Source organism: Meleagris gallopavo, chromosome 3, assembly GCF_905368555.1.
Source record: "Meleagris gallopavo chromosome 3, MGAL_WU_HG_1.1, whole genome shotgun sequence".
In the NCBI taxonomy this organism is placed as follows: domain Eukaryota; kingdom Metazoa; phylum Chordata; class Aves; order Galliformes; family Phasianidae; genus Meleagris; species Meleagris gallopavo.
In genome coordinates this window covers 14,366,042-14,378,672 of record NC_139406.1, presented here as the reverse complement: position 1 = coordinate 14,378,672, position 12,631 = coordinate 14,366,042, and the positions used below count along the sequence as shown (strand labels likewise).

General features: G+C 42.5%; 1 protein-coding gene across 1 annotated transcript; it reads left to right on the top strand.

Moving 5' to 3' along the window:
* The first annotated feature begins 832 nt into the window (after positions 1 to 832).
* Positions 833 to 8,645, top strand: LOC100545931 (leukocyte elastase inhibitor). The gene is made up of 7 exons (XM_003204791.5): positions 833 to 1,109; positions 1,219 to 1,394; positions 3,434 to 3,571; positions 4,511 to 4,628; positions 5,652 to 5,794; positions 6,456 to 6,623; positions 7,322 to 8,645. Exons 2-7 carry the CDS (start codon positions 1,227 to 1,229, stop codon positions 7,721 to 7,723), a joined length of 1,137 nt encoding a protein of 378 aa, XP_003204839.1. The 5' UTR covers positions 833 to 1,109; positions 1,219 to 1,226; the 3' UTR covers positions 7,724 to 8,645.
* Positions 8,646 to 12,631: the final 3,986 nt, after the last annotated feature.

Sequence of the window (12,631 nt, the reverse complement as noted above, 5' to 3'; positions counted from 1 at the left end):
AGAAAACAAGCACTTAGTGGTGCAAGGCAATCAGCTTTCATGTAGCTTACTCAGAACTCATTGCTTAACGTAGGCTTTTCTGAATGCTGCAAAACCAAGGTGCTTACCTGGATTATGATGGAGTTTAGGTTTTTACTTCTGAAGGATTCATAACAAGGAGTATTTAAGGCAAAGCTTAGAGTCATAGAATCACAGAATAGCTTGGGGTGGAAGGGATTTTAAAGATTACCTAGTTCCAAACCCTTGCTGCAGGCGGGGCTGTCCAGGGTTCCCTCTACCCTGGCCTTCAGCACCTCCAAGGATGGGACACTCACAGCTTCTGTGGGCAGTCTGTGCCTGAGCATCAGCACCCTCCAAGTGAAAAACATCCCCCTGCCATCCAATCAAAATCTCCTCTCTTTTAGTTTAAAGCCATTCCCTCTTACAAAAGTCACTCTCCCTCCTTAATTATATGCTCCCTTTAGATACTGGAAGGCCACAGTGAGGTCTTCCTGGAGCATTCTCCAGCCTGAACAAGTTAAGTCTTTCTAGATGTGATACTGCAGCTCCTTGGCCTTGTGCTCAATAGTCACTACTTGGGGCAGGGAAGCTGCCAACGTGCTGCCTGCCAGACTAATGCACAGTCAGGGCTGAGAGAGCAGCAGTGGGTGGAATGGAAGTTGGCAGTCTCTGCTCCCAGTGCTTTGTCTGGGAATAGGGGGCAGCAGCTGCCCCTTTCTACCTCTAGAGGCTGCTACTGGAGTGAATTCACGGTGCCACAGTATAAGTGAAAACAAAAGCATGCCTCTCATTCCTTTTCTAACTAGAAAAAAAAAAGTAATCACATTAACATCCGCTGTAAAGCAAAGCCATGAGAAGAGAGAAGTCAGAAGCAGCCATATCTGCAAATCCCAGTGCAAACAAAAAGGAGGGATCCCAGCTGACAAGCAGGAAGGTTTTACAGCATTGCCTGCCACCAGCCTTTGCGTAACCATCTGCCCGCCCCACTGTTGCACCTTTCACCCCACTGCCAGATACCTCACAGCTCCCAGTGGCCCTACCTCCAGCTCGCTGCTGGGTTCTCTCCTGCTGGTTTGGTCCTCCCTAGCAGCTGCAAAGCATCACAGGAGGTAAGGGTGTGCTTGATATTGTAGCTTGATCTGAATCCAGACCTTAGAATTTACACTAGTGCATTGAGGAGTGATTTCTGAAGCCTTCACCGAAACCTTTATTTTCCAGCTGCAGCCATGGAGAGCCTGAGCAGTGCCAATGGCAGGTTTGCACTCGATCTCTTCAGAAGGGTTAACGAGACCAACCCATCAGGAAATGTTTTCTTCTCCCCTCTCAGTATTTCTACTGCTCTGGCCATGGTCCTTCTCGGGTCCAGAGGTAATACAGAGGCACAGGTGCTGAAGGTCAGCAGTAATTTCTCATTTTAACAACTTTTAGTTTTAATAAGTTTTAGAGATTGGACAATGAGAGGAGGGCATTAATTGTGTGAGCTTGGGACAAGGTTTCTGTCACTCTTGCTGACTCTTCCCCACTGCTGCTACCTGCCTGCTGCACTCCAGAGCCCTCCTCTTGTGTTCACTAGTAGCTCTTTTTTGCCCTCATTTCATTTGGGTTAATTGATGAATTTGGAAACTAATTTCACTGATTTGTCAGTCTTAATTTAAATTGATTAGCATTTCCAGCAGCAAGTCTTTACTAGAAGTTGTGAAGATTTAGGCTAGATATTTGTAAGAGGGGAATTTTTCACTGAGAAAGTGATGAGGTGGTGGCCAGGTTGCCCAGAGAAGCTGTGGGTGCCCCATCCCTAGAGGTGTTCAAGAGCAGGTTGGCTGGGGCCCTGGGCAGCCTGAGCTGGTGGGTGGCTGCCCTGTCCATAGCAGGGCAGTGGAACTGGGTAGGCTTTAAGTTGCATTCCAGCCCAACCCACTCTATGAGCCTTTTCCACAAAGAACTATTGTTTTGCAACATGTATTTAGTAATTGTATGCATAATAATGCTAAGTATGTCTTACAAGTAAAAAATAAGATATAGAGCTGTATTATTCTAAAACAATTGTTACAATACATGATGACATTACCCAAGACCCAGCATTGTAGCAGTCAAGCACCCAGTATTTCTTAGGAGCAGAACTCACATGTCCATTCTCACAGTATCCTTAGGTTGAGTAGCAGAGGTTAAAAGAAAATGGTGTGGCTTCTTTACTGGGGGCTTTGTTGTAGACCCAGCTCATCAATCCTTTTCACACTCCCCAGCCTGTTTGAAAGCTGGGGTAAGTAGTTTGGGTAAGTAGTTTCCGTATTTAAAGTTAGTCTTCTAGAGCTGGTGGTTTCACAACAGCAGTTGCAAACTGCAAATTCTAGTGCAGGTAGCAGTGTGCCAATTTCCTCTCAGATTCCTGTTCAAAAGAGACTCTACCTCTTTTTTCTTCACAAGGCAAACACCTGCTAGTGCAAAGGGAAGTAAGTAAGAATTGTCACTGTAGTTACTATTAACTTTTTTGCCCTATGAATAAGCTCACCTTTGTATTCCGAACTTTAGGAAGAACTTATTTAGACCATTAACCGCTGCCATTGTTAGTGAAAAGACAATAAAACTGAATCACTGCTTGTAGAAACAGACTTTGAACGTATATTCCTTATAACTCAACTGTCAGCCCCACCCAGGAAGAATCTTCTGAGAGCAGAAATAATGCAAGAGAAGCATAGGGGAGTTGGAGACAGAAGGTGTTTCAGCACAGTAACCTTCTATAATGCACATTCCCATAGCATAATGTTTAATTGATGAGAACATCAGTTAATTAAGGAGATAGTGACTGATGAGTGTGAAAGGTGTTTTAGGCATGGAGAAATTCATTTCTGGGATCATAATCCTACTTTAAGTTGGAATCATAGAATATCACATGGTGGAGGGGACCCATGAGGATCCAGCTCCCACTTCCACAAAGCACCACCCACTATGGTGGATCGTGCTGCCCTACCTGCAAACCTTGGCTAGTCGGTTTCCCTACAGGTTTGGTATGCACACTTCCATATTATAACAGCTTTTAATTTTAAGGTGATAGTTGTCTATGAAAGCACTTACATTTTCATAAAACCACCAAAGATTATAGCTCTTAAGTTTTCTTAAGACCTCATCTTCCCCGAACGCTCAGACAAGCTCAGTGGTCCATGGAGGAGATACATGCAAATAGCCCTCCAATGGGACTCTGGATCACAATCCATTGCTACAGCTGTGGCTAAATGTAAAGCAATAGCTTAATACAAGTGACATGGCTGGCGCAGCACTAAGGGACAGCTTCACTTGTTCTTTAAGGTTTACAGTTTGCAGCTTCCTTCTGCTTTCTTTCTTCAACATAACTACAAGAGGCACCATACCATACACATATGCTTCATGTTCTTTAAAAACAGCAGTAGCAGCAGTTAGCTTACCTCTTTCATTTCAGACATTTCATTTTGATGAAGTTGAAGATATACACTCAAGATTCCGGACTCTGACTGCAGACATAAACAGAAGGGATTCTTCCTGTCTCCTACGGATTGCCAATCGGCTTTTTGGAGAGAAGTCCTACAGCTTTCTGTCGGTATGGGTACAGAGAACATAGCTGTGTGGTGGAACCCGGGGGGAGGCTTTGAAACTTCATTATCTGTTGCACTCCTGTCTCCAGAGCATGCCCCATAGCAAAAATACCACACTAGCAAGTCCAGATGTCAAAACTATCTTTCTGTATCAATAAGCAGCATAGCTCAGGTGTTGCTGTCTTTATAGGAATGCAGCCATTTGAGTATTTGAGGTAAAAACATGTCTAGACATCTTTCTAAAAGTTACCAGGCAGTCTGCACAAGTGTTGTACACATGCATAAGCACTCCTGTGTCTTTAGGATGTGCAGATGCCCATAGGATGCACCTAAAGGATGTTATACAACAAATCCCTTTCTTTGCTTGTTCAGTTCCGTTGCTTTGGGGCTCAAGAGAAAAAGCAAGCCATGTAGATTCTTAGCTTAGAGTATATATAACAACATCCCATTTCTCTGTTGTTTTTTAGGATTTTTATTGGTCTAGTAGTACATAACTTTTTTCAAAAAATATGTTAAGTAATCTGGGAGGAGATCCCCAGCATGCCTAGACACCACACCTCTTAACAAGGGAACCATACCTCTGTGTGTATTTAAGTATTGCTATTTTTATTCCTCTCCAGCTCTTTCTGGGAGTTTTTATTTTCTTAGTCATGCTTGAACCTGTTTCAGGAGAATGACAGAAGTGCTGGAGCACCTGCAGTAAGCGCTCCCTCAGATGTATATGTGTATACGTGGCAGATGTACAGTGAGGCTTACTCACTGCTGTTTCAAAGAGAAACAGCAAAAAAAAAAAAAAAAAAAAAGAAACCCACACCCAAACAGACAATGCTCTACTAGAGCCCCACCTCAGTGCAGGTGATAACCTTTGTGTGTTATCTACAGTGTAAAGATACGTTCCCTTATCTGTGTGCAATGACAGCTGTTCTTAATGTTCCAAAATCTAGGATTTCCTGACTAATACTCAGAAGTTATATGGAGCTGATTTGGCTGCAGTTGATTTTCTTCAGGCTTATGGTGAAGCCCGAAAGGAAATAAACCAGTGGGTAGAGGAGAAAACTGAAGGTGAACTATTTTTCATTAATGAAGTAACTGGCGTTTTGCATACTTCAGGAGCAGGAAAGCCTTTATTTCCTGCCATCTGGAAATGGAGAAAACTCATTTTCTCCAGGGATATTCAAATGATTGGTTGACAGAACCAAAGAATATTATATACCTAAGCAAGACATTTCAACAGCTACATAAATCATAGAATGACCTGGGTTCAAAAGGACCACAATGACCATCTGGTTTCAACTCCTTTGCTACGTGCAGGGTCCCCAGCCAGCAGACCAGGCTGCCCAGAGCCACATCCAGCCTGGCCTTAAATGCCTCCAGAGATGGGGCATCCACAGCCTCCTTGGGCAACCTGTTCCAGTGCTTCACCACCTTCTGTGTGAAAAACTTCCTCCTAATATCTAACCTAAACCTCTCCTGTCTCAGTTTGAAACCATTCCCTTTGTCCTATCACTATCCAGCCTCATAAATAGTCATTCTCTCCCCTACCCCTCATTTAAATCCATTGTTTGTGTTCAGGCCAACCCATTCAGGCTGGGTACACAGACATAGATTTGTACTCATGAAATGGAGATCTTTGGCTACCTAAAAATGACATTTTTTTTTTTTTTAATATCTTCCTTAATCCGATAATCCTAAATCTGGGTATTTTCTAGTTTTTGCTTAGCTGGCTGCAGGTGTGGCAGGGGGATGCCACCCTGAAGTGATGTGCTGCAGCTCTCTGCAGCTTAGGCTGCCCTATGTCCTTTTTATCTGGGTAGCTAGATTCAAACCACCGGAGATGACAAGTCATGCATGACAGTCATAACTACAAATACTACATTTCCATCAAGTTACTGTAAATCAAAAGTTATAGCATGTACTATTAACAAGTAAGGTGAAGTAAAGTGAAAGGTACTGAAAAAAAGACCATCAGAGGAATGGACTAGAATTGTATATTTCTATGGCATCAGTATCTCTGTGGATAATTCATATGCAATCAACATGTTACACGGTTTTGTTGTGACCTCCCTTTTTTTGTGCCCTCTGAAGGTAAAATCCCTGATCTGCTGTCTGAAGGCTCAGTTAATAGCATGACCAAATTGGTACTGGTAAATGCCATTTATTTCAAAGGGAACTGGGCAGAAAAATTTGAAGAAGCCAACACTGCTGAGATGCCATTTCGGTTGAATAAGGTACAACAGATACATTTTGGTGGTACATACCTAACAAAAAGATGTGTCTTAACCTGAAGCTTCACTTACAATAATAGAAAAATGCAAGCATGGACTCTTTTGTGAATGTTTTCAGTTTACAAAAGAGTTTCTTTATCAACTTCAGCATTTTCAGCAATTTCATTTGTCACTTACTAGAACAGTGTCAGAGGTGATCCTCATACACAGCCTAGGACCCTGACTGTGCCTGGCTGAGTTTCTGTCCTTAGGCTAGAATGAACTGTATTAAAATGACTGTGCATTTCATTTGAGCCCCATTTTCTTGTTCTATATTTTGTGGAACAGCTCTACGAGGTACATATTCAGTCACCTGATTTACACTGAACAGGGTTGATCTTTGGTTATTTCTGCTGTTAGAGAAATATAAAGATACAGCAACTCAAATCCTGTTTCAGTCTCAGTAGTGACTATGCTATAGAAGACCAGGAAGAATGAAATATTAAAGTTCATTCTATCTTCAGAAAAATCTGTTATTGAACTGCCAGCCACGAATCTGATGGAGGTGGTTTTATAATCACCTGATACAGTGCAGAAGGGGTTTCTGCAAGAACATAATTCTTATGTTTACCATTGGTCTTTTAAATTGGTATTTTAAAGTTTTCCATACCTTTTAACTACTCAGAATGAAAGAAAGACAGTGAAAATGATGTATCAGAAGAAGAAGTTCCGTTTTGGGTACATCTCCGACATGAAAACCCGTGTTTTGGAGCTGCCCTATGATGAAAGAGAATTCAGCATGATCATTCTGTTGCCTGATGATATTGAAGATGACTCCACTGGACTGCAGAAGGTGATCCATCTAAACTAATGTAGTTATTTAATTGATACATTCAGCACTGAAAATTAAAGCCTTAATGAACTTATGCTCTTAGAACCCCATATCCATCAAGCACATTTTTTAGATAATGCTCTACTAATGCCACAAGAATACACACACCCTGTCCATCATGGAGAGAAGTTGCGTTCTGTTTTTCTTGTGGCCTCTAGCGTGCTGAACAGAACTCTAAATGAGATGAAAAAGAAATTGCTTTTTTTTTTTTGTTCTCATGGTGAAACTTTCATTACCTTTGAAAGTCTTTATTTTCTTAGACTTACATTAGGCAAATTTTTCTACTAAACAAACAGGAATTAGGAACATATCAGCATCTTCAATCTCTGATGATTATTTTTGTTTGATTTTTAATTACCTCATTCCCTTTAGCTGGAATAACAGGAAGAATGATTGGTTTTAGCTATCAGTGCATGTTTTTGTATTCTCTATCAATAAGCAGCAAGCATCTGTTTTACTCCATTGACTGAAAACTGCAGCGACTTCACTTAATTTCAGTAGCAGTCATTAAATCTGTACTGAGCTATCAAAAACAGGGTAATCATTTCTGTACACTTGCTTTGTAGTTGTATGGTACTCTATACAATCCTCTAAGTGTTACTGGAAGTAACACACTTCCATATTGATGAGGTGTACTCTTTCCATGTTTTTAATTCTAGCTGGAGAAGCAGCTCACCTTTGAGAAGCTCCAGGAGTGGACGTGTCCAGAGCACCTATATTCCACTGATGTCCATGTGCATTTGCCAAGATTTGAGCTAGAAGAAAGCTATGATCTTAAATCAGATTTAGCAGCTATGGGCTTGTTGGACATATTTGACAGTGCCAAGGCTGACTTGTCAGGAATGTCAGGGGCACATGACCTTTTCCTCTCTAAAATTGTACACAAGGCTTTTGTAGAAGTGAATGAGGAGGGCACAGAAGCCGCAGCTGCTACTGCTGGCATTGCGATGCTTTGCATGGTTATAGAAGAGGATTTCAATGCTGACCATCCTTTCCTTTTCTTTATTCGCCACAACCCAACACAAAGCATACTTTTCCTTGGCAGATATGCTTCTCCATGAAAAATAACCCATCATTTGCAAAACAGTTTCTGCTATAATCAGCAAATGCTTTGCTTGTAAGTAAGTTGAATTTTGATATAGAATGTTATGGTTCCTGTCCTGAGTTCTCAGTAACTGGCACTATGATTCTGCATTTCACATTTAAATAACCAGACAGAAAATGGATTAGTAACTTTTTCCCTCCCCAGAGATTCAAAGTTCCTGTACTCACTAGGAAGTAACCAAAAAAGTCTTAACTGCAGGCAGAAGTAGTCTTCTTTTGAAATTGGGCTAGCAATGGAACTATTCTTGGAAGAAACTCGAACTTTTAGGATGCCAGATCACTATCTCTCTTTGTAGAGATTTCTCTGTATTTACAGAGAAGGCTGACAACACCCAATGCAGTACAGTCATTCCTTATACGTGTGAACTAGGATGTAGTTGGAAAGCTATCCTTCCATAAAGTCTTGCTCTTCAAATATACATTAATATCAAAATAAAACTTATATTAAAACTTCCAGGTACTAAAAGACTTCCTCCAGAACAGCTGAGTTTACCCAGTTCTGTCACAGAATAGAAGGTCAGATAACATTTGTTTGGAGACATCTATTAATAGACAAAGGATTAAGCTATTTAAACAGAAGTAACCCCTTCCAGACATTAGCCAGAAAACTTACAGTACAACTTTTAAATGATGAAAAAGACAAACTAACGTATTTAGGTGATATGTCTAAAGAGACTTTTTCAAATATGGAATTTGGTGCCACTTTAGTTATTGAAAAACATCAACATTTCTGCAAGTTCAGGTATTTTCAAAAGAGGATAGTTTCTGGCTGGATACTAAGTGAGCCTCAAAAAAAACTTTTCAGCTTCCCAGAAGATGACTGCCTATAGCCTGCAACAAATACTTCATGTACCAAATAAAACATTTGGTAAGCTCTGATGTCCACTGCCTGTTTGTACATAACTTATACATAACTCCTTACATTGTACAACCACCTTACGCCTGGGAGCCACTACATGCTGTTAATATTCCATTTATTTCTGAATGTTACTTTCCTGTATTGTGTATATTCTGGATACTGTTTCTTGTGTTTACCTGTACAGCCTCAGTTCTAAGCAGGGCACAATCATTTATACAGTTATAAACTGCACAGCCATTAAGCACTAAATAAAGAGTTTAACTTCAACTCATGTTCCAAACAGACAGTCTGCACATCATTTTGGATTTCAGATTACAAAAGTAACTGTCATTGTGACTAGAAGGCTAGCTCTCAAGAAAGCTGCTGGCCCAGTACATGATCAGATGTATGAAATCCTTGGCCTGTTCAGAGTAGATAGAAACAAGAAAAAACAACCTTGTCTCTGGAGAAGAGATTATTATGTGAATGTAATGCAATGAAAAGCTCAACAAGACAGCAGAACAGCAAGATACCAGGCTGCAATGAGCAAGGATCCACTCAGATACAAAAACAGCAGGAGAAAGGAAGCTACTTACCTTCAGAAGGCCTACATCACCCTCAGATAAATGAAATCTCCAAATAAGATACCTCTACCTCCACTGCCAGCTCTTAAATAAGGACTGGGAAGGGGTGCATCCTGGCTTCACCCCTTCAGGTCACTCAGCTTCATTGCTTGCACCTGAGCTCCCCTGGACTGGCACTGCCTTCCTGCCAGGTGCTCAATCACTGGTTCAAGCAATGACAGCATTTCCACTACAGTGAATCATTAGCTTCCCCTGAAAGTGTAGCAGCTCCATCTGCTAGCACAGGGAATGAGGACTGAGTAACACCTTACATTAAATGGCAGTCACTGAGTTGGCATATTGGTTGCGTGTTTCTGTGTTATTGGTGCCCCGGTTTCAAAGGCTGTGTTTAGTTTGTACACTTAATAACAATTCAAAATTCAGAGAAATATATGCTCATTGTAATGGGATGAGTAAGGCAGAAATATTAGTGCTTACATAAACTCTTTATGATAGCCCATTATTTTCAGCAATTTAAAAAGATTAAAAAAAGACACCCCATACTCTGCCATTTGGCTGATATCTATCTGAATCATACAGTTTGAGTTGCTCTTCCTACAAAGTAAATGTTATAGCCTGGATAAGTAGGACAGCTATATTTGGGTTTTACCTCCCCTTATCTTAGAGATAAATTTATATAATGAGTTAACTCAGAGCACATTTAGTAAGGCTTGCACTGTTGAATCTTTTTGCATGATTATATATGACCACAAATCTAGTGAAGTACATACACCAGATGAAAAATCTCAAAAGTCACGGAGGGAGATACATGTCTTCATTTTTTGATATGTTTTGACTAGACAGGAATATCAGTGACCTATATGAGGGGATAGAACGCACCCTTGGCAAGTTTGCTGATGATACAAAGCAGTGAGGTGTGGCTGATATACTAGAAGGCCATTCAACAAGACCTGGGCAGATTGGAGAACTGGGCGGAGATGAACCTGATGAGGCTCAGCAAGGAGAGGGACAGAGTCCTATATATGAGGATCAATCATGCATGCACCTGTACAGGATGGGGGATGCCCTGCTGGAGAGGAGCTTTGCAGAGAAGGACCTGGGTGTCCTGATGGGCAACAGATTGGCCATGAGCCAGCAGTGTGCCCTTATGGCCCCCAAGGCCAATGGGATCCTAGGGAGCATTAAAAAGAATGTGCCTAGCAGGTCAAGGAAGGTGATCCTTCCCTCCTACTCTGTCCTGGTGAGGTCACATTTAGAATACTGTGTCCAGTTATGGTTTTCCCTGTTCAAAAAAGACTAGGAGTTACTGGAGAGAGTCCAGTAGAAGGCCACAAAGATGATCAGAGACCTGGAGCATCTTCCTTATGAGGAAAGGCTGAGAAACCTGGGACTCTTCAGCCTGGATGGGATCTTATCACTGTAAAAATTTAAAGGACAGATATTAAGTAGATAAGGCCAGCCTCATTTCAATGGTGCCCAGGGACAGAGCAAGGGCAAATAGACACAAATTGGAGCATAGGAATTTCAATCTGATCACAAGGAAAAACTTTACTTTGAGGATGACAGACCACTGGAACAGGCTGCCCAGAGTGGTTGTGGGTTTTCCTTCTCTGGAGACATTCAAAATGCACCTGGATGCGTTCCTATGCAACTTGTTGTAGGGAACTGCTTTAGCAGGGGGTTGGATTGGATGATCCCCAGAGGCTACATCCAACCTCCATAATTCTTTGATTCTGTAAATATGACCATTGCAATTAATTTAAGACTGTGGAAATAAAAAGGTGCAAATGAAATCAGAAATTGGCTTTTCGTAATTCTTCATCATATTGAACCTGTCGGACTTTTTCATGTCATCTTGTGGCACCAAATAAAGACAAGTTCCTATACATGTTCATTAAAGTGCCCGTGCAAATCCTTACTTCTTAACAATGCGTAGCTCACTCCGAAAGTAATGCTTCCTATTTATTTCCATGGAAATTGCAATAGATACGAAGAGCACAATAATACTCACAGAGCAAATTCTCAGCTACGAAACACTATTTTTCACCATAATCTAGCCCTCTGCTGAAGGAGGTTGAATAGTGTAGGTTGCACAGGAAAGGGTAAGCAAACACCTTGATGTCAGCAGTTGGTACAAAAAGCAAGCCTGGCATAGAGACTGCTACTACTTTGTACTGCATCCACACCAGAACAAGCAAAAAATTGTCTATCCACATTTCAGAAAGTGTAAACAGTTCATGGAAGATAGATTACTGTAAAGACAAAAAACGTGTGCAGTATAAACATGCAAATTTACGTCCCCCAAAGTAACACAAATACAAACAAAAAACACAAAATGATGGAGGGTAATGGAGGCCCAGGCTGGTGCCTCTGTTTTTTTGTCTCTGCTCACCTCCATCTACATGTCTAGAAAGTGCAGAGACAAAATCACCAAAGCAAATCCCGTCCCAAACCATCCACTGTGACAGATGCAAGAACTTAGCAGAGGAAGGAGAGACACAGAAGTGTAAAGAATAAAACTCAAACGCAATAACAGCACACAGCCATTTCATCTACTTTGTCTTGAATTCCATGAAATTTTAAAACGGAGAACAGCTTCATATGACTACTATCAGACTGGGAGCCTCGGAATAGTAAGTTTCCAAGAACATTTATTGGATAATAAACGATCTTGCTGTACATGCCTGGGTCTGTGTGCCAAGGCCTGAGCCACACAATGGGCCTGTAGGAAGACATGGTGTGAAACAGTGATGTGTGAAACACTAATGTGTGAAACACTGATGTATGAAACACTGACACTGAGCACATGAAATGAGGGGGGAATGGAACGGGCAGCGGCGCTGGGGAAAGCCCAGGAACGTGTGCTGGGGCTGCGGTGCTGCTGGCACACGTGCAGCAGGTGAGGCCGGGGCACGGTGATGACCAAGCAATGGATGGCGACATCGCTGTGGGACAGGCGGTGATGTCACCCAGTGAAGGCGAGGACTGGCGACACGGCCAAGCCGTGGTTTGTGACGTCTCCGCGCGATGCACTGTGACTGCCTGGCCCACGCTGCTTTAACGCGGGCGCGGCAGCCCGGCCCGGCAGTTCGTGCCTGGCCTCCGACCGAGCGTGTGTGCGAGGACTGGAGTGTGGACAGGGCGAGCTTTGGAGCTGGAACGTGCTCTGGGTGCTGCTAGCGCAGCTCTCAGACGCCGTCTCAGAGCCATTTGTGCCGTACCCCGACCCTGCTGGCAGCAGGCAGCCGGGACATTGCGGAGAGGCGCGTGCAGCAGCGCAGGTAGGCAGCGTGGCAATGCCTCACACGTTGAGCTGTGGGGCTGCTGGCACCAGTTCTTGGTGCCCGTCCCACAGTATCACCAGCGTTTCCCCCAAACCTGCCTGCCTCGGGCAGCTGGGGCCGCACAGGGTGCGCTTGTAGCAGCAGAGTTGAGTGGTGCAG